The sequence below is a fragment of the Anopheles merus genome, chromosome 2L (assembly GCF_017562075.2).
Source record: "Anopheles merus strain MAF chromosome 2L, AmerM5.1, whole genome shotgun sequence".
In the NCBI taxonomy this organism is placed as follows: Eukaryota; Metazoa; Arthropoda; class Insecta; order Diptera; family Culicidae; genus Anopheles; species Anopheles merus.
The window spans coordinates 13,935,938-13,955,747 of NC_054083.1; the positions used below are offsets into that span (position 1 = coordinate 13,935,938).

Sequence of the window (19,810 nt, forward strand, 5' to 3'; positions counted from 1 at the left end):
TCCGACATTTTATTGATCTTTTTCCTTTATTAATATTGAATAATTGAATCATACTCTGTTCCAAATTTTCTGCAACACAATTCTATTCTTCGGTAGCCGAGAGCTGCGCTTGGCCTTCTACGGGTGCGGGCATTTCGGTCGTTTCGGAAAGCGGAAACCGGAAAAGGCACCGAATTTCATGAACAACACATCTGCTCCGCGTGCGCATACCTCGTGTCTGTGCAGTGGCATCCTGTGTCGTCCGGGTGTGTGTAACCTGCGAGAAATTCAGGATGCGCCGCACAGCAACAATAAAAAGGAGAGACGGATGCTCGGAAATGCATTGAAAAAGCGATCACGTTTTGCTGCGGCCGTTGTTGGTCGTATCGTGTGTGTAGGGAGAGGACCACCCTTAATGTGACCTACAACATTGATTCCTTTTTCGTTGCATCTCTCATATTGTGGTACAGATTTTCGACAAATCCCACTTTAATGGAAACATGAACTAATTATAACTTAGCGACAAATCGTATATTTGTAATATATTTTTTTTGTTTTTAAAATCTTTGCACCATATTCCACACACGAAAATTAAGACACCCAGGTCTAGTCCATCCATCGGCGATGGCATTGTTCCGAGTGACTGCCCTTCTGTTAGGGAGAGGAGGAAAAAAGGGAGGGAGCATGTTATGAAATGTTATTAATGATTTTTACAGTTCTTGATCACGATCGCCAACCCCACCACCACCCGGAAGATGTAAACGGAATGTGTTTTTGTGTATGCGAGCAACTTGCAAGAAGCTCATTGTGATGGTAAAAGAGGGAGGTTAATTAAAAAAAACCCTTTTTCCAGATCACTTTCCTGATCAGATTGTTGTTTAGGTTTCCACCAAGTCCACGGCGTAGCTGAGGAAATGGTGGGGAACCACTAGTTGTTCCACCGGTCGGTCGGTCGCTAGTAGTGTGTGTGTTAGTTGCCCGTGGAAGCTAGAGATATTAATTAATTTTAATTAGATATTGTATAGCGCTTCGGTGGGGAATTGGGAACGTTTTCAGTCCAGTTATCAATTTAATGAAGTTAATTTTGAAGGTATTTTCACGCCGGGTGTATAAAATATTTTTGAATCAAGTTGTTGTTCTCTTCAATAGAAAATTGAGCAGTTATTGCTGTTGTGCCATCATGATTTGAATTATTGAAATACACGCAATTACGCGCAGTTGTTACACTTAAGGGTCTGTGGAAGCCTTTTCGATTTTCTCACTAACTTTCCCGTGCTCTGCTGACTGTAGACACACAAAATGTGTAGCTCCGAACCATAACAAATGGATCAACTTCCTCCGACGGAAAGGCAATAAGCGCGGGGGCGCTCAGTCAACCATCGCGACCTGCCGCGCCCTGAGACAACCACCTGTCTAGCCCGTTCCCAGCCCGTGTGTTGTTTTTCGGTGAAAAGAAGCTTTAGCGCTCTTGATGCCGGCTGTGTACGGTGTTGTGATTTCCCGTGCAGTAACGGTAGAAGAGTGAGTTGGTGTGTGTATGTGTGAGTAGTGTGGTGGATGGATTAAGAACAATAATTTTACCACGCTCTTCGGAAGTCCCAGGGAAGGCAAAAGCGCTGCCGCCGCCGGCTTATGATGCGGGGGCAGACAATTAGTTCCGTGCGGATTGAAATCATCATCAACCGTTGCGATTGCGCACACCTTTTTGGGGGATGTGAGTGCTGTGGAAATGAAGGAAAAAGACGGCGTTCGTGTGCGGATGGGAACCCAAAAAAGAGCACCTTCGCGCTTTACTTAGTTTTATGGAGCATCGAGAGCGCGAAGAACGCCGGTGTGCGCGCGTTAGTAGTGAGTACATTAGGCTGTTGTTAGGCGTACGGTACTGTTGTTTCAATTGTTTTTGGGGCCATGTTCTGAAATTCGACTCAAAATTTCTTCCCTTCCCGGCGCCCCATGGTGTTGGATGGGTTTGGCATGATACACGGCAGCAACACCAGAGCAGCAGCATCTCGTAGGATGTAGATGTAATTATTCTGTAATACATTATTTACACCAATGCTGTTTGCTATCGGATTTTGCGGAATTACCCTTAAGCTCCTATGCTTCTATGTCATTGGTCGGTGTATTTTATTGATTACTGTGCCCACAAAGGTTCTTGGTCGCGAATCCGCGCCCACCTTGACCGGCGATTACTACCAAGCGGAAGTTGCCAATCGAGCTCGCACACGCAATGTGGATGCGCACACGTCATTGTCAATTAATATAGCTGTTTTCAATTCTCAGGAATTCGATAGCATCCGCTCACGGCAAGTATTGACGAGTCGCGAGGGTTGTTAGAACAGCAGGAGATCTATATTTTTTTTATCTCTGAAGTGAACAAGAATTCAATTGATACACTCTTGGGTAAGTCAGACATTGCAAAATACAGGCGATAGTACAGCTGGTAGTTGGGTTGTTCTTTCGATTGGATTACCTGACATACGGCATTTGATGCAAACTACCAGAGATTGTGTTCTCACCAATACAATAGCGGACTAGTACCGAAGGGTCCAGGAAGCTGGATTTCAGTTCCGAGCCGTCAATCGACCTCGAGAAGCGAAAGTGTAGAAGAATAAGTTGGATTACTAGGGCATCAGGAATATGCATTGATTCACAGGTTTATTTAGAGTAATAGTGTTGCGTTCATTCACCACTCGCCAATTTGTATGTGTGTGTGTTTACATTAAAACGGTTTATTGATCTCACACCACGCAACCTCCCATCCACACCCACTCTTACTCTCATTATCGATCTTTGGTGGGTGCTGGTGGGTTTGTTTATCAACTGTGTGGAGGTGCCGCATTTTACGAAATCCTAATTTTAGCAACCGTGTGTCTTACGTTCTTTCTGCTCCGGATGCGGAAACACACGTCAACACTCGCAAGCTGCCAGGAGGGGAAAGTGCGTTGTTTGCCCATACTCACCATTTTTTAACTGCTTTGCAAAATACATTTGAACACGCTCGGAGACAGCTCGCTCACCAAGTAACATGCAATATCCTTTCTCCTCTTTCTTCCATTTCTACAGCTCGGGTTCTTCGTCTACCACTCACTCACGTTAGGTCCAGCGGATCCGGCGGGCCCGGTTCCGATCGATTCGATGTTCATTTACCGACCAGACAAGCGGCAGGAAGTGTGGCGATTTCTATTCTACATGGTTCTGCATGCAGGGTAAGTAGAGTTAGTCGGGCTTTACTCTCTGGTAGTCGCCCCCATTGGTAACTGCTGGTAAACAGTAAAGTCGAGCATTGTACTTCAGAAACAAAGGATCTAATTCGTTTGTTTTTTTTTCTCTCTCTCTCCTTGTTTCCTTGCCTCCCGTGTTGCAGTTGGTTCCATCTAGGGTTCAATCTAATCATACAACTCCTCGTTGGGCTACCATTGGAGATGGTACACGGATCAACGAGGATAGGTTGTGTTTATCTTGCGGGAGTACTGGCCGGTTCGTTAGGTAAGCGATTGTTTGCGTTTATTACGTTTTCTTTTGACAACAAACTGCATTTTACAACACACCCTTTTGCTGTAGCGATCGATGTTTTATACTCTTCTTTATTTTTATTCTTCCTCCTCTATCCCATAGGGACGAGCGTATTCGACCCGGAAGTGTACCTCGTTGGTGCGAGCGGCGGTGTGTATGCCCTGCTCGCTGCCCATTTAGCCAATGTAATGCTAAATTACCGCAATATGCAGTATGGCATCCTACGGCTACTAGCGATATTCCTATTTGGTAAGTATTTCAATAAATCCTTTCTGCTTTCTGATTCGACGTTTAGTAATTTGATATAACTGCGCGTTTACTGTCAAGTCTTTAGTATATTAACATCTATTTTGTTTCGTTTGCTCTTTTCCCCCCAACAGCGTCCTGTGATGTAGGTTTCGCCATCTACTCTCGGTACTCGGTGGAACCGGCCAGTGGGGCACCGTCGGTATCGTACGTGGCGCATCTGACGGGGGCTCTGGCCGGGCTCACGATCGGGCTGCTGGTGCTCAAAAACTTCGAACAGAAGTTGCACGAACAGCTCCTCTGGTGGGTGGCACTTGGGGTGTACGCCGCCTGCACCATCTTCGCCATCGTGTTCAACCTGCTCAACACCGTCACCGTCCAGAGGCTAGAGGAGGAAAGTGAAGAGGTATTCAAACAGCATCTATTCACCAACTTCGGCTTCTAGTGTGTATATGTACATGTGTGTGTGGTAGTATGTGTGTGAGGGAGATTGTGTGCGTACAGGAGAGTGCAAAAGCCAACCGGGACACCTTGATCGACCCTAGGACCTCCCATTCCTTCCAGTAACGGCAGTGCCGTTAGCCACGTATCCCATCCGGCACTGTGTAACACTCGAAAAGTGCGTTCTAAACGCCACCTACCGTTCCCACCTGTGCTTCTGATCGTCGTTAAACGAGCATATATTCTGTCCACGGTCGATGAAAACTATCCTCCCGGATTGTGGAATGTCCCATAATAGATACACATACACACGCACGCGTGCACACAGACGCATATACATACTTCATCGTGCGCCTCTGGTAGGTGATGATGGGGTGTAATCTACAGTAACTTCCAAAGAGCCATCTGTGCGTGTACACTAAGAAGTGAAAGGGTCCTTTGACCGCGCCTCCACTTGCTTGCCTTTGACGAGAACGGGCCAGCACCGACAGGCCGTAGACACGGGTATATTACACATACACACGCGTACATGTGCGAACATTGTCTATCATGCTGCATCGGACAGTGCTGCTCCCTTCTTTTTCGACCTTGCGCGCGAATAACTCAACACCTCAGCGAGAAAGAGAGAGGAAGCAGAAGGAGGGAAGTGCCCAACTAAATGTGATTGTACATAGACTTTATATTTTATTGATAACCCTACACCCACGGTACGCGGGAAACGATGCAGCGCAAAGGATCGCACCCGTCGTACTGCAACTGCTCTTGCTGCGTTTGTTTGGGTGTGTAGTATGTACGTGAACATTCTGGAGAGCAGAGTGCGTCAAAGGAAGCAAAACTTGCGGTCAGTGAAAATGATAGAACAATTCCTAACTAATACCAGTATACCAAAGACTGCGCAGGGAAAAACACGATGAGACAAGTAACCCGCATGCACGCTGGTTTTTGTCTTCGTTTTCCCTGCTTTCGAATATCCGATCGTCGTCGTTCCTTCTTCAAAATCAGCACCAACGGTCATCGTCATCCGCACGCGTGCACGCGCACTTCCTCGTCGCTGTCGCTTCATCCATCAATTGAGCAACGAGACATAAAAGTAGAGCAGTTAGCTGCACTCCTCCATCACACGATACATAACTCTCGTCATCATCATGTTGAGTTCCTTTTTCACCTTATTACATCACTAAAACAAACTGCCAAACGACAAATGCAAATGTAGAGGGATCGACGGATGTGGTGGTTCGGTTCCACACAGCCAGTTGAGTGGCACCGACTCGTGTGACGCCTTTAATAGTGAATTATTTTTATGGACTGCAGTGTGCAAACTGCCTGAAGGAAAGTATGAGTACGGTGTAGCGGCTGTATAGTATTCAACTCAATCAACAACCGTCCGTGTTTGTCATTGAAGGATAGGGAGCGTATACACATCACTGCCGCGTTGACTAAAACATTTAGTAGTACCCGCAGCCTTCGTCTTTCTTCAAGTTTGAATGTAGCCGTAAAGCCAAATGAAATAGAAATTAAATACCGTTTAGTGCTGCTCTGTTAGAAAGTTGAACAAAAAGTTAGCAAGCAGACACAAAACTCACTCAGGGTTTACTCTGAACTCATATTGGACACTTAACAAAAGACACAACACCTGTAAACCGTACGATGTAGCAGCCAGAACAATAAGTAACGAAACTAAAACAAAACAAAAAATGCGGCAGTGATCGAACGAAGTTTTGCGTGTCACGTGAACATTATTTATTATTTCGAAATAAAATTGGCTTTTTTAAAAAAGAAGGTCTACTGTTAACGACTAGCTAGTGTGCTCTAGTAGTTGCTAGTACAATAGGAAGCGAATAAACAAGAATTACGTGTGAGGAGGGAAGATTCCGTGTGTGCGTGTGTGTCTGTATGGTGTGGAAAGGATTTGGACAATCGAATGGACGGAAAAGTTAAGGGTTTTCGAAAGGTTAGTGTGTTGCGTTCCGATCGCACAGTGTGTGAGTTGAGTGCGTATGTTATTCGACGAAAGAACGGAAGACTAATCCGCAGAGTGTGACAAAGATTTAGCGTAGCAGAAATGGATGAACCAACGAGCGAAGCGATTGGAAAATCGACAAACAGAACAGAAAAGAAAACAAGATAAGATAATATTCTACAATACGAAAATCACCAAATCTAGTCAAATCTCTACGGAAATATTCTAATTATTGTATTGTATTCTAGGCATTATTATTATTATATTATTATTATTATTATTATTATTATTATTATTATATTATTATTATTATTCTATTATTATTATTAAATTACACTAAATTAACTTCAGCTCTTTTGCCTGTCGCTTCGAAAAGAGCGAACTTCGGGTAAAGAAACACTACTACAGAACAATGTATAGGAGGAAAAGAAACAGCAAATAAATCAAAATACCCGCTAAATCATGGCAAAACCACCAAAACCTCACCATCAAACTAAAGAACGAAAAGATCCAAAAGAAATTCTCATCTCTGTTTCGAATTGTGATGTGCAAGTGGGGATTGATAGCAATCGAAAACTAGAGTGAAAGCTAAAAAAAAAACACACACATACAACCATGGCAATTAAGAAACGCACGAGCCCACGAACGAATCGACGAGAAGGGGGAAAAATCACATCACTGAACGCAACCAATTCAAGTCATTGTATAACAAAGAGAGCAAACAAACTCAGACACTTGGCACAAAGAAGGTGTTGTTGGTGCTATCGGTATCTAAAAAATGCTGGATAAATTAATTTATTTATTGCACTCGGTTATATTCTGTGTTTTCCCTTTCGTTTCACATTCGGTGTGGCGGTTGAGTGAAGCTTAGCTTCGTAATTAACCTATTACCGCATATACCAACCTCATAACCACCAAAAGCACCTTAAGCCGGAGGTGCGTAGTTTTTGTTTATAAACCACGCGACAGGTAAAACGATCTCACTAATTAAATGAAGCCCGAAAATCCGTATCAGTACTGCCATCAGTAACATCCCCCTCATCATCACACATCACTAGAAAGAGTAGAAAGGGAGAGAAGTGTCTATATGGCCAAGGTTTATGCTGTTAGGTTGATGTGAATCATTCAAACAGTTTCCTGGCGGAGAAACCCCCTAGCCTACAATAGAATCATAATGCAGAATACCATTTCAATCTAGTTTGATTTTCGTTCTATTTTCAAAGGACAGACACACCAAAGATTAATATGAAGACAAAGAGAAGAATGATTGCAAGGTGAAAGGCTAGAATCGAATATGGATGCAAAAACAAATGAAAGGGTGTTCGTTCGATGGGAAAAAAATATTTATTTCTGTTTAACAAACTTTGTTGCAATCAGTATCAGGAAACACAGTGTGCGCACAAGTTTTATATACGCTGTAAAGCGTTTCTTATGCGTTTTTTATACTTCGATACTGGATTTCTTTCTTGTTTTGGTTGTCCAACTAACTAATAATTGTGTGATTGGGAAAAGGTAGGAAGAACTCCCGTCCAGCAAATTCCATTTGACATTAAATAACGTAAAAACAAAACCCATTTCCCGTTTACATCACTCCATACCAAAATGGCCTTCAATGGAAAAGTATACATGAAGCAATACGCCATGTAACAAAAACTAATAGTCAAAATAATAATGAAAAGTTAGTCGCAACACCAGTTAAATTAAAATTAGTACAAGCACAAAACAAAACACTACAAAATCAATCTACTAGCAATCACACCTACATTCAACTGCGCCTGAAATTGTTCTCGTTCGAGAGAGATTTTTATTGGTAAAAATAAAACGATAGTAGAGAATACACCTATAAACGACGACCCCACATACACACTCACACCACAGTGAGGGACTGAGGTGAGAATTTTGTAATTAGTCACAAAACAGAATTCAAATAAGCAACAAGAACTTATACCAATGGAAAATGGTGCATAGAGGGCGTTTTTTTTCAAGAAAATAATAAACAAAAGCAAATTCATTGTAAAACACCATCGTTTTTTTTCTTATTGTAGAGACTGAATACTGAATGTAGTTACTGATCATATCACATGAAAAGAGGCGATCCCGTGGTACAGTCGTCAACTGGAACCCCACTAAATAACATGCCCGTCATGGGTTCAAGCCTAGAATGGGCCGCCCCTCAGTAGCAAGGAATTTGTGACTATCCAGTTTTGCGTGGTAATGATTTAGTAGGCATGACCACGTAGGACGTTTATGCCAAATAGAAAAAAGGATCACATGAAAATGAAAGTTGAAATTGAAGAGGGTAAGATAAAACGGAAATAAACTTTGAGTAAAAATGTTGAGTAAAAAAGGCAAAAACCTGAAGGAGATCACACCAGAACTGATTCAAGAAGAGCGCAACGCAGAATTGCAGAATTGCAAAATGAAATAAAGGTATGAAGTTTTGTCCAGTTGTGCACGATTCTCTGAAGGTTGTCGTCATCAGTTTCCTATAGTTATTCAAAGTCAAATCTTTTTCAGAAATCTATTCTACATCCTGTCCATCGCGAATCTACCAGAAGCGTATATTTGTTGCATCGTACTGAAAGAAGACGGTTTATGTTACTTCGAGTGCCAGCTCAAAACATGCAGCCAATGAATTTTGTACAGCCGTTGAAATGGTGAGTGTTTTCTATATTTACTTTTTTTTTAATTTTGACGTGAATTTCCTCATCTGCCGCTGGATTCGAATTGCTCTTGGAATATGCGTTGGATTCAGGATCTTTGGAGAGTGTAAATACGCACGAGCGTGATGTTTAATTAACAAGAAAATAGTATGCATACTAAGAACCTGTAGAGAATTGAATAAGTATGCGTATACGAGGTGAAAATTAGGCTGCTAATGTTCGAATTAATTCTATATATGACCTATGAGTCTATGCCAATGTATAGAATAAATATCGTAAATTCTCCAATTGACCAACCAATAACGGAAGGTGCATGATTTAAGTTTATTCCTCAAGCCAAACTACTAAGCTTCTTGATCACGTCATACAATGCTATAGGAAAACTATCAGCTTGCGTACAATTTTGTATCACAAAAGAGCTGATGACGCATCTCTTTTTTGCGCGTGTTTGTAGCGGCAAATTGATCATATTGATTGTTTCTACAGGCTTTCTTCGTTTACGATTTAAATATTTTACTCATAATTCTAGCATAGCATATTTTTGCTCGGTACAACGGACCGCCCCGGTGTATCGGTAACTATTTTCGGAAGCCGCTACACGCTGGTTCCGGTCATTAGAAGCAACGTCACGTACGGAGATTTGCAATGCTACTCATCGAATACAAAGCAGTTCTTGCATATTATCCATGCTGTTGTACATTGCAAACGGAAAGAATAAAGAGGTTTTTGTTTCTGTGGTGCCATTCCAGTGCTTCTTTTGTAATGATTTCCTGCCTGGGAAGGTGAAACTGTTGGGCTATTCTTATGCTTACAAGAACACACAAGATTCATTTTTTCATTCATTTTTTGAAAACAGTGCTCAATTCGTTATAGGCAGTTTTCATAGCTTTTTGTTTTTGGTGGTGAACGCCTGCACTACTTTTGTAAGTATTATTACATTAACTAAAATATGTGTAATATTTTGTCCATTTCATTAAACGGAAAGATGTTGAAGAATCATTTGTCTTCTTATTGCCTCTCCTTGTACAGACTGGCGCATGTTTATTTTATTTTTTTATAGATAATTCGTACCTATTGACTGCAATTCGATTTTTTGTTGTTTATTTTTAAGCTATCCATTTCTCAAGAAGATATACACAAATTTCGTGATAAATTTGTTTATTTCTATAAATTTTGAGAATTTCAAAAGGAGGTCTAGTTCCTCACTTTCGTCATTATTTGTTCAATTATTTTCAAGTAATGTTCTAGCATGTGTCCTATTGTCTTTTGTTTCCACAAGTTAAACAATCTGTTTATTTTAGAATATGTCTGATTGTGATAATACAAGAGACCCTCGACATACGACCCACTCGAGCTACGACAATTCCTCGTAGTGACGATTTTGATATTACCATTGTAAAGTTTTTTCAGGGACGTTTGTTTGGTCCTAAATACTACCCTATGGCGGGGACACATATCCACAGTAGTTACACTTTCTAGAATAAAATTTACTTATCTGATAGATGTTGTTCCATCTAAATCCAATTCCTTTCATTTTTATTTACTGGATTTACGGGAACATTTATTCCAAATTCATTTTTATGACACAGTGCTTAGCTCTATCGAATTCTAATGTTCTCAAGGTTATGTGTATGTAAGGATCTTTCAAGTACAGGTATTCTCTGATATACGCCTTACTCTATATACGCGCCTTTTTAAATTTGACAGGTCTTAGATCAAATTGTACTGATTTTTTACCCATCAAATGTCAAATGCAAAATGAATTGCCTTTTGGTAGAATTTGAAAAATCATTTTAATACAGTAGGTACAAAACCTTAACCTTCAGTTGAAATCAGGTCAATTAACTAATTTAGTGGCCAAAAGACCTACCTTTTGAGCAAAATTATACGAAAATTACCTTTAATTTTTCTGATAATCTCGAAATTAGATTTACGCTAATGTTCGCTATTATACGCTGATACGCTATTGCCTCTGGTCCGCATCAATAGCGTGTATCGGGGAATGCCTGTACATGCACGGCCAAGGCACTAGCGCGATCGACGATGGTAACGTTAACTGTTGCTTCCATTGCTGGAAATATCTTGCCCGTGAGTTGAAGAGAATATTTATCATATGTATCATCCTATACCAGTATCCAGTACCAATCAATGCTGAAGTTGTTTCTCTACCATTTCAGGAATTAACATACGCATAAGTTTTTATATCCTTCCCCACCCGGCGCAACTGGGAGATAAATGACCGAAAAATAAAAAGGGCTTCCACTCCACTCTATCACTCTCGGAGTAGGCCTTTGATTAATTTAATTTTCCCGAACAAAATTTCCATTTTTGATTGATACGGTAACAACAATTCCGGCACCGTCGGCAGATTCTCTCTCTCTCTCTCTCTCTCTCTCTCTCTCTCTCTCTCTCTCTCTCTCTATCTCCGAATGGTTCCATTAAAGCCGCCCGCTCCAGCATCATGCTTTAATCTAAAATAGCATACATTATTAGGAAAAACCAATACAACACCGCCTCTCGACGAAGGTTGATTACTTTCTAATTAAAGCTAATTATCTGTGCATTAGCAGCATTCTTTTCCAACCTGCCACCGCCAGCTGTTGAAGAAAGGAAAAAAGAACCCCCAAGAAGCAATATTGACTAACAATCGCATGGACAGAGGGACGCGCGCAATAGAGATGATACACTGCTCCTAAACAACAGATCTGAATTCGAAACCAGAACACAAAAGTACACACACACACCACTTTTGCACGGGTTCAATTGCACCAAACACCACGGCTGCTAACATCCCTCTCACTAACAGGTGTTTGCTTAAGACACGCTGGACGCATTACCGCCAAAGTCGAGGTGCTGGGGCGCACACCGACGATACGTTTCCCTCCGCAGTCAGAACAGTTTCGGTACCGTTTAATTTGACTGCCTACCAGGCTGGCGCCACCGCCGCGCACTCAGAGCCAAGTGTTGTGTGGTGGTCGGTTTATGATGGCGCCTCTTTGTTCACCTCTGCTCCGGAATGTACTCTCTCGCGAGGAGGGCGCATAAAATAGAACAAGACAGATGAGTTTAATGAGTTCTTCTGCAAACACACACACACCTTCCGCGCGAGGATGGTGAAACTGGCGAACAGCTCAAATTCGATAGCAAACAGCAATTATCGGCTTAATAGTATGTATTACAGAATAATTGCAATAATTTGTTTCAAATTCGATGCCCTGTTGCAATGGGCCAGGGGTAAAGAGAGAGAGATACTGTGCCGCATTGAAGTTGGTGATGATGGTGCTGAAAGCTTCACAAGTAGCATTATTGATCTGTCTACTACCATCTAAATCCCACGAGATGCTGCTGCTCTGGTGTTGCTGCCATGTATCGCGCCAAACTCATCCAACACCATAGGGCACCGGGAAGGGAAGAAATTTTGAGTCGAATTTCAGAACATGGCCCCAAAAACAATTGAAACAACAGTACCGTACGCCTAACAACAGCTTAATGTACTCACTACTAACGCGCACACCGGCGTTCTTCGCGCTCTCGAAAGGGGCACCATGCTCCATAAAACTAAGTAAAGCGCGAAGGTGCTCTTTTTTGGGTTCCCATCCGCACACGAACGCCGTCTTTTTCCTTCACTTCCACAGCACTCACCTCCCCCAAAAAGGTGCGCGCGATCGCAACGGTTGATGATGATTTCAATCCGCACGGAACTAATTGTCTGCCCCCGCATCATAAGCCGGCGGCGGCAGCGCTCTTGCCTTCCCTGGGACTTCCGAAGAGCGTGGTAAAATTATTGTTCTTAATCCATCCACCACACTACTCACACATACACACACCAACTCACTCTTCTACCGTTACTGCACGGGAAATCACAACACCGTACACAGCCGGCATCAAGAGCGCTAAAGCTTCTTTTCACCGAAAAACAACACACGGGCTGGGAACGGGCTAGACAGGTGGTTGTCTCAGGGCGAGGCAGGTCGCGATGGTTGACTGAGCCCGTGCGGAAGAAGTTGATCCATTTGTTATGGAGTTCGAGGCCACACTTTGTGCGTCGCCGTATCCCTGATCGCTTGGTTTCCTTCCCTTAGGGCGGGTCTCCGTTGTCTCCGAAAGTGTTGCCACAGGACGCATTAAAACTGAAACCTTAAAGACACAAGTGATGTGTCTTCTGTAGCACTGTTGATTGCCAATCAGCATTACTACTTCGCTACGTGCTTTCAATTATTTGCCTTTCATCATTATCAGATCAGTTTGTTCTCTGCTCAGCGCTCTTGGAATGTTACAACGCTCCCTTCATTTAATCAGTTCCATGGGTTCCATACAAGCACTAACTTCCAGCTCATATAATAAGTAATTAAAGAGGCATAATATACCTTATGGCGGTGGGCACCGTTTTATACAATGCCATCTTTTAATTACCCCTTTTTATCCACCCCAATATGAGCCAGTTATGAGAAGCGCTGCATATTAATGCGGTGCGAAAGCATTGCGCCATCAGCTGCAGCAGCGATCGCCCTTTCGGAAGGGCAAAGGTGGCTTTATTCTATGTTGTAAAAATATGAATAATGTTTTATAGTACAGTGCTCCCAAGTCCGACTGTCAATTATTTGAGTCATGTGAATCCCTCGGCGGGTACGTATGACTAAACAAATGGGAAACCCATGAAGATTGTCTTGCTTTCACTATGGTCACCTAAATATAAATATTAGCTTCATAGAAAAACTTAGATCAAAATTAAAAAGAAAAGCATACACAGACGGCACAGAAAAGGCTAGTCATTTAAGCTTGATTGATGAAATTTTCCTTGAACAGCATGCTCATATAATTTATGCAATATATCCAAATCTCTAATACCGCTCAGTTATGAAATGTAGCTTATTGATGTATGGCTTAGGTCAGCGATGTCAAACTCATTTTACTCTGCATTTGACGATTATAGTAACGTTACAATAGTTAAAACTTTGATGTAAAAAAAGTTTTAAAAAACTGTAGATGATTATTTTCAATTTGACATAGGCCTCTTGTTTTGCATAGTTTTGTGTCATCTAACAAGATTTAGTACGCAAAAATAATAGCAAAAACTGGTTTATCGAACACCAAATAGTAAATTTTATGTTGATTTTGGTGTCATTTTGAAAATCATTGTTTTTGACCTGGTATTGGTTGTGAACAGCATTTACGTGCGTTACAAACAGCGAACTCTTACTTGGGATTTTTGATAGGACGTTGGTGTGTTGACATCTGAATGCATCTGATTACTAAACATCTAGCAGAAGTATAATGTTGTAAGCTGCACCTTTTCCAAAATAATATGCCAAAAAAGTGTAAGAGCTTGCGTTTTTTATTCCTGTTGATTGACCGATTTTGTTATTTTGCATGTATTTATCTTACAGAAATTGCTCTTATTGGACTTCAAGTACCTTGATTGATTAACAAAAAGTAATGTTCCAATTCCACATAGTAATGAGTAAGATACTCCCGGACATCAACGATTTTGTATGAGTTTGAAGGCCAAACACGAATTGTTTCTTTAAAAAAATGTTCATTAAATTTATGTTACTAACAAAATCATTCATCGGAAAGGATATAACTTGGACAGTTTTTGGATTTATTATCTTATTTGTGCATACATGCATAGAGATAAGGTAGGAAAAACACCGACAAGGTTTTATAACGAAGGCATGGTCTGAGAATTAGTAGAGGAACCTGTGAAGTTGAAAATAACTCTTTTCTTCAGGTGTCCGCAATTGACTGACATGTACTATAGAAGCAGAAATGCCTCTACAAATAAATTTTGGATCAAACGGTAGCGTCCTAAGGAACATTTTTAATCTTATCATAGTATTAACGTTGTTGTTACGGTTATTCCATTGAGTCTTCCTTTTTCATTTGAATGTCTTGTATAAACTTATAAGACTATAACAAAACTTACTTAAGACTTAAAGGGCTCATCTACAGAACTCTGTTAAGACTACTAGTTTAAACCATTTTTAGACCTTTAAGATGTAAGGCGCAAATAAATTATCAAAATTACAGCGTATCGTTATGAATATTCTTGAGTTGAGCGTTCTTGAGGCGACAATGAAGTAATGAATATGAAGTCATATCGATGTTTGAGAATTAATTGAGAATTATTATGTTGTCTTAATATTTTTTACTGATGAAATCGCTCGGGTATGAGCAGAAATCCATGCTAAGAAAATTTTATTGTTGAAATACATTAAGTTAATTTGAAAAATATCAAAGCACCTCAATAATATGCATCTTTTTAGTTTTATAATGAATAAGTTTAAAAATATATATTTGTTTGAAACGCGTTCAATTGGCACCAAAAGCTATTTCAAGGCTGTGCCATAATAAACATGACGTGAAAAGCTTCTTGAAAATTGCCATTTTTATATTTGTCATGTAAACTATGAATTCGTTTATCAAAATATGAACATGGCTAACGCATATTGGGCACACAAATCAACAATCATATCAATAAAAATGGATTCCATTGGCTTAAGATCAGAAGGGCTTTCCTGATCACAAGTTCAGTTGATTTGTAGTCCTGTATGTGTGACTAACATAGTTTTAAAGAGCGCATAGCTTTAGGAAGCACTTGAGCAGACTAACAAGCTTTAAGACTCTCCACGTACAGGTAGTGTTCGAGATCCGCGAAACCTGGTACACGCATATTTACACAATCGCGGTTTTCTGATTTGACACAATATCACTGCAAGGGAAAAGGGAAAAAATCTCAAATTTATAATGGCTGAAATCCGCTGAAATATGTATTGTCTGTATATAAGTTATCGAGTCGAGTCGCTTCTCTTCGGAGGTTGCTTACAGACTGAGTTTATTCTACCAAAAATATCCATTACATATGTGTTTCACGCATACTTCTAATTAGATCTAACACTATCAACGCAATACTACTTAACGCTATATCTAATAACCTATACAAATACTAATAAGATATTTACAACGTGGTAACTGCCCCATCCTTCTAGTGTTGATTCTCCTGAATCAACTTTAGAGCCAAAAAAAAATCGGTATATAGTTATTTGGAGATGATTAAGTTTTGACATTTGTTTTGTGTATTTTAAAGTTATTTTCATTTTGAACAGTGACACGTTTGTCATCTTGCACGAAATTCCTCTTAAATATGGGCTTTTCTTTCCCCTTGAAGACTTTATCTTTTACAAAGATTTCTTGCCCTACTTCTAACTGCGGAGGTACTTGCCTTAGTTTATTATGAGTTTTTTGTTGCTTGCTTTGAGCTTGTTTCAATTGTACAATTACCTCATCATAAATCCTATTTCTAACTTCGTCAATTTCTTCAACGGATGCTGGATTTTGAGAAATACCTAAAAGGATTTCTTTTGGAGTTTTCTTAGTTACACTATGTATAGTGTCGTTGTATTTTCCTACTACTATCGCCATACGCCTTTTAGTTGAGTAGTTAGGTTGCAGACGTTTTTGTATGCGATACATTTCGGTAATCGTAGAATGGAAGCGTTCTACTTGACCATTAACCTCAGATTTATTGCTTGGTGTGATGTAAGCTGTTATATTAAGGTCTAGCATTATCCCTCGAATTTCTGCTGATAGAAAAGATTTCTCGTTATCCGTTACTACAATAGATGGAATTATATATGATGTAATTGTTTGTTCGAAAGCTTTTCTAATATGAATCGTTTGTTTTGATTTAATGGGGATCATTCTTCCAAATTTCGAAAATTTATCAACACTTGAAAGAAAGCTTTCCCGTCTATCTGGTATATGTCCAAGTGCAAAATCTCAAAAGGATGGTTTGGTATAGGTGTTTCCTGCAATTGTACTTTCAATGGTCGCCTATCATATTTGCATGTATTGCACGCATCGCAAACTTTAATGAAATTTCTAATTTTTTGTGTCATTTTGGGAAAATAAAATTTCCTCAAAATTTTACGTTTGTTTTCCTCTATGCCTCGATGGGCCCTTTCGTGTTCAACTTGTATAATGTTTTCTTGTTCTTCTGTGTTCGTAATATCCTTCAAAATATTTTGCGTGAAACGTATCTTATACATTCTTGTGCTTGAATATTCTTTGAAGATATTTTGAAATTTTCCTAGGATTTCTTCTGAACAATTCAAACCGGTTAATTTATTAGGAATGAAGTATTTCTTAATAATATCCGTAAGAGACTGTTCTGTAAAATTGTGCATTCTAATTATTACTTTTTTGAACCCGGGAAAAGGATAGGAAACTAGAATATCCTCATTAGCATCCTTCTCTAACACTATTTGAAGCTTGAAAGCGTTAAGAGGAGCTTCTGTACATTCAATCATGTCTGAGCTGTCTTCTTCAGCAGAATGCTGAGTTGACGTTAGGCTAAATATCTGAACGCGACTGAGCGCGTCGGCAACCACGTTATTTTTACCAGGTGTATACACCATTTCGTAGTCGTGTTCCTCTAAGTAAGATTTCCAGCGCTTTAGTTTGGTATTGACGTTTTTTGACGATAGTGAAAATGTTAGAGGCTGATGGTCTGTTATGATTTTAAACTTTTGACCGTAGATGTAGTTTCGAAAAACTTTCAGCGACCAATAAATTGCTAACATCTCTTTTTCAGTCGCTGAAAAATTTCTTCTCTTTTGTTAAGCGTTCGCGAGGCAAAATGTATTGGTTTATCCTTCCCCACTTCACCTTGACTGAGCACGGCGCCTATGGCGTAGTTAGAGGCATCAGTTGTTATCAGAAAGGGTTTGTCGAAGTCTGGGTACGTAAGAATATCGTTTCCCGATATTACCTGTTTCATACTTTCGAAACATTTTAACTCTTCTGATGTAAGTTCGATTGGTGAAGAATCAGAATTATTTTTTCCTCGTAAATGGTTAGACAAGGGTTTAGTTAGATCAGCATACCCTTTGATAAACCGTCGATAGTAGCCGACCATGCCTAAAAACTTCTTAATTCCTTTGTGTTAGTTGGTTTTGGCCAGTTTTTTATGGTCAATATCTTAGCTTGGTTAGGTCTTATTCCATCCAACGTAATTATATAACCGAGATATTCCACACTTTGACAAAGAAATTTCGATTTTTGTAGCTGAACTTTAAGATTCGCTTCTTCCAAAGTGGACAAAATTACTTTTAAGTTGTGGATATGTTCGGTTAAATTGCGTCCAAAAACCACAAGATCGTCTATGTAGACATAGCAAATTTTTCCTATGTGTTCACGAAACACATCGTCTATTGCACGTTGGAAAATGGCTGGCGCATTTTTCAAGCCAAATGGCATTCGTAAAAACTCATACTTTCCGCTATTAACAGAGAATGCTGTTTTTTCTATGTCGAGATCATTGACCTTAATTTGATGGAAACTAGAAGCAAGGTCGAGTGTAGTGAAATATTTATTCCCACCTAACTGGTCAAGAATATTTTGTATGTCTGGGATAGGGTATTTTTCAGAGATGGTTTTCTGATTAAGACGCCTATAATCGATCACTAATCGTAACTTTTCCTCTCCGTCAGAACATTCACTGTTTCCCTTTTTTTGAACGACCCAAAGTGGCGAGTTCCAGGCGGATCGTGAAGGACGAATAATACCGTCCGCTAACATCTTTGAAATTTGCTGTTCCACTTCGTTTTTATAAGCGACGGGGTAGGGATAGCTTTTTTGGTACACCGGTGCATCATCTGTGGTTCTTATTCGACATTCGACATTAGTGGTACACGTCAGCTTTGAGTCTGTATCGTGAAAAGCATGACTGTGTTGGTTAAGAACTGTAACGAGAGATTCTCGCTCTTCTCTTGTTAGGTGTGCGATGTGTGTGTTAGATTCTACGTCAAGTATCTGATCGATTGTCACACTACTATACTCACGACACATTTTTTTCGGATAATAGAAATGCAGTGGTATTTTATACTTGCTATTGTCCGGCTTTGTGAGTTCGATCTCTCGGGCACGTGTAATTAAATTGATATTGTGTGCAAATACTATTTCAGTCCCAATTATGCCATCAAAAAAGTCGTGAAAGTTGTACACCACAAATTTATATTTTGTTTCTAGCACTGGAGAGAAAATATCAAGAAAAACTACTTGCGAAGCACTTCCTATCCCGGCAACACTTTTAAACTGTTTTGTTTCACTTCTAACTGTTTCACTCCCTATCACATTTGCCCACTTCTCCGAAATAATGTTTATATTTGCACCACTATCGACTAGGAGTTTAATAAAACCATGTTCTGTAGGCACTTTAATAAACGGCAACACTAACCCAGTGTTTTTTACCTTGACAGGCTGTTGGTATTGGAGCCTGTCCCAAAAAAAGTTGGGCTACACTGAGCTGCCGTGCTATCATTCTCTTGGTGAGCGTAAGCTTGAGCCGGCCGGTTTTGATAATGCAAATGTGTACGCATGGTACGATCTACTTCCATCGGCTCTTGACGCGTGTGCGTTTCGCTCGGTATTGGTGCGTGCGGTTTTTGTTTCGGAGGGAACTTTTGTGTTGGTAGGAAACCTTGTGCCGATGTACCTTTTCGTAATTTTTCGAGCTCTACACAAAGTTCATATGCCTTATTTAAGCTGTCTGGCGCAGCTGTTTTAACTAATATTCCTAAGTCACTATTTAATCCCCTTATAAAACTATCTACGGCTTTATCTTTAAAATAATCTAAAAACGCATGGTTAGGAGAATTATACTTAACATTATTTTGAATGTGGTTTGTAATAAATGTAAGAAGTTCGTTCACTCTACCGAAGTATAATTCGATATTTTCATAGTTCTTACGCTTAATTGTAGTAAGTTCGTAATCTAAACTCATCAAATCACGACGATCACTGAACTTCTTCACCAACACTTCTTTGATTGCTGACCAATCAAATCCTACATTACTGGCATGTAAAGCGTCCGATGCCGCACCAATTATTTTTCTACGCACTGTACGTTCTATTATTCCAAATTGCGTCGGGCAATTTGCAAATGCGGAATAGTAGTTGTATATTCCGTCGACATCCTCAACCCAGGTGTTGAGATGTTTCGGGT

At 40.1% G+C, this 19,810-nt stretch overlaps 1 protein-coding gene across 5 annotated transcripts in view; it reads left to right on the plus strand.

The window, feature by feature from the left end:
* Nucleotides 1-8,160, plus strand: part of LOC121592753 (protein rhomboid) — a 47,084-nt gene extending 38,924 nt beyond the window's left edge. For 3 of the 5 annotated variants that reach the window (XM_041914513.1, XM_041914514.1, XM_041914512.1), the window contains exons 4-7: nucleotides 3,046-3,188; nucleotides 3,347-3,468; nucleotides 3,598-3,744; nucleotides 3,876-8,159. In XM_041914513.1, coding sequence (XP_041770447.1) covers nucleotides 3,046-3,188; nucleotides 3,347-3,468; nucleotides 3,598-3,744; nucleotides 3,876-4,186 — 723 coding nt within the window. In that variant the 3' untranslated portion in view covers nucleotides 4,187-8,159. Of the gene's footprint in view, nucleotides 1-3,045; nucleotides 3,189-3,346; nucleotides 3,469-3,597; nucleotides 3,745-3,875 lie in introns of all 5 variants that reach the window. The other 2 variants (XM_041914509.1, XM_041914511.1) reach the window with 1 other exon arrangement.
* Nucleotides 8,161-19,810: the final 11,650 nt, after the last annotated feature.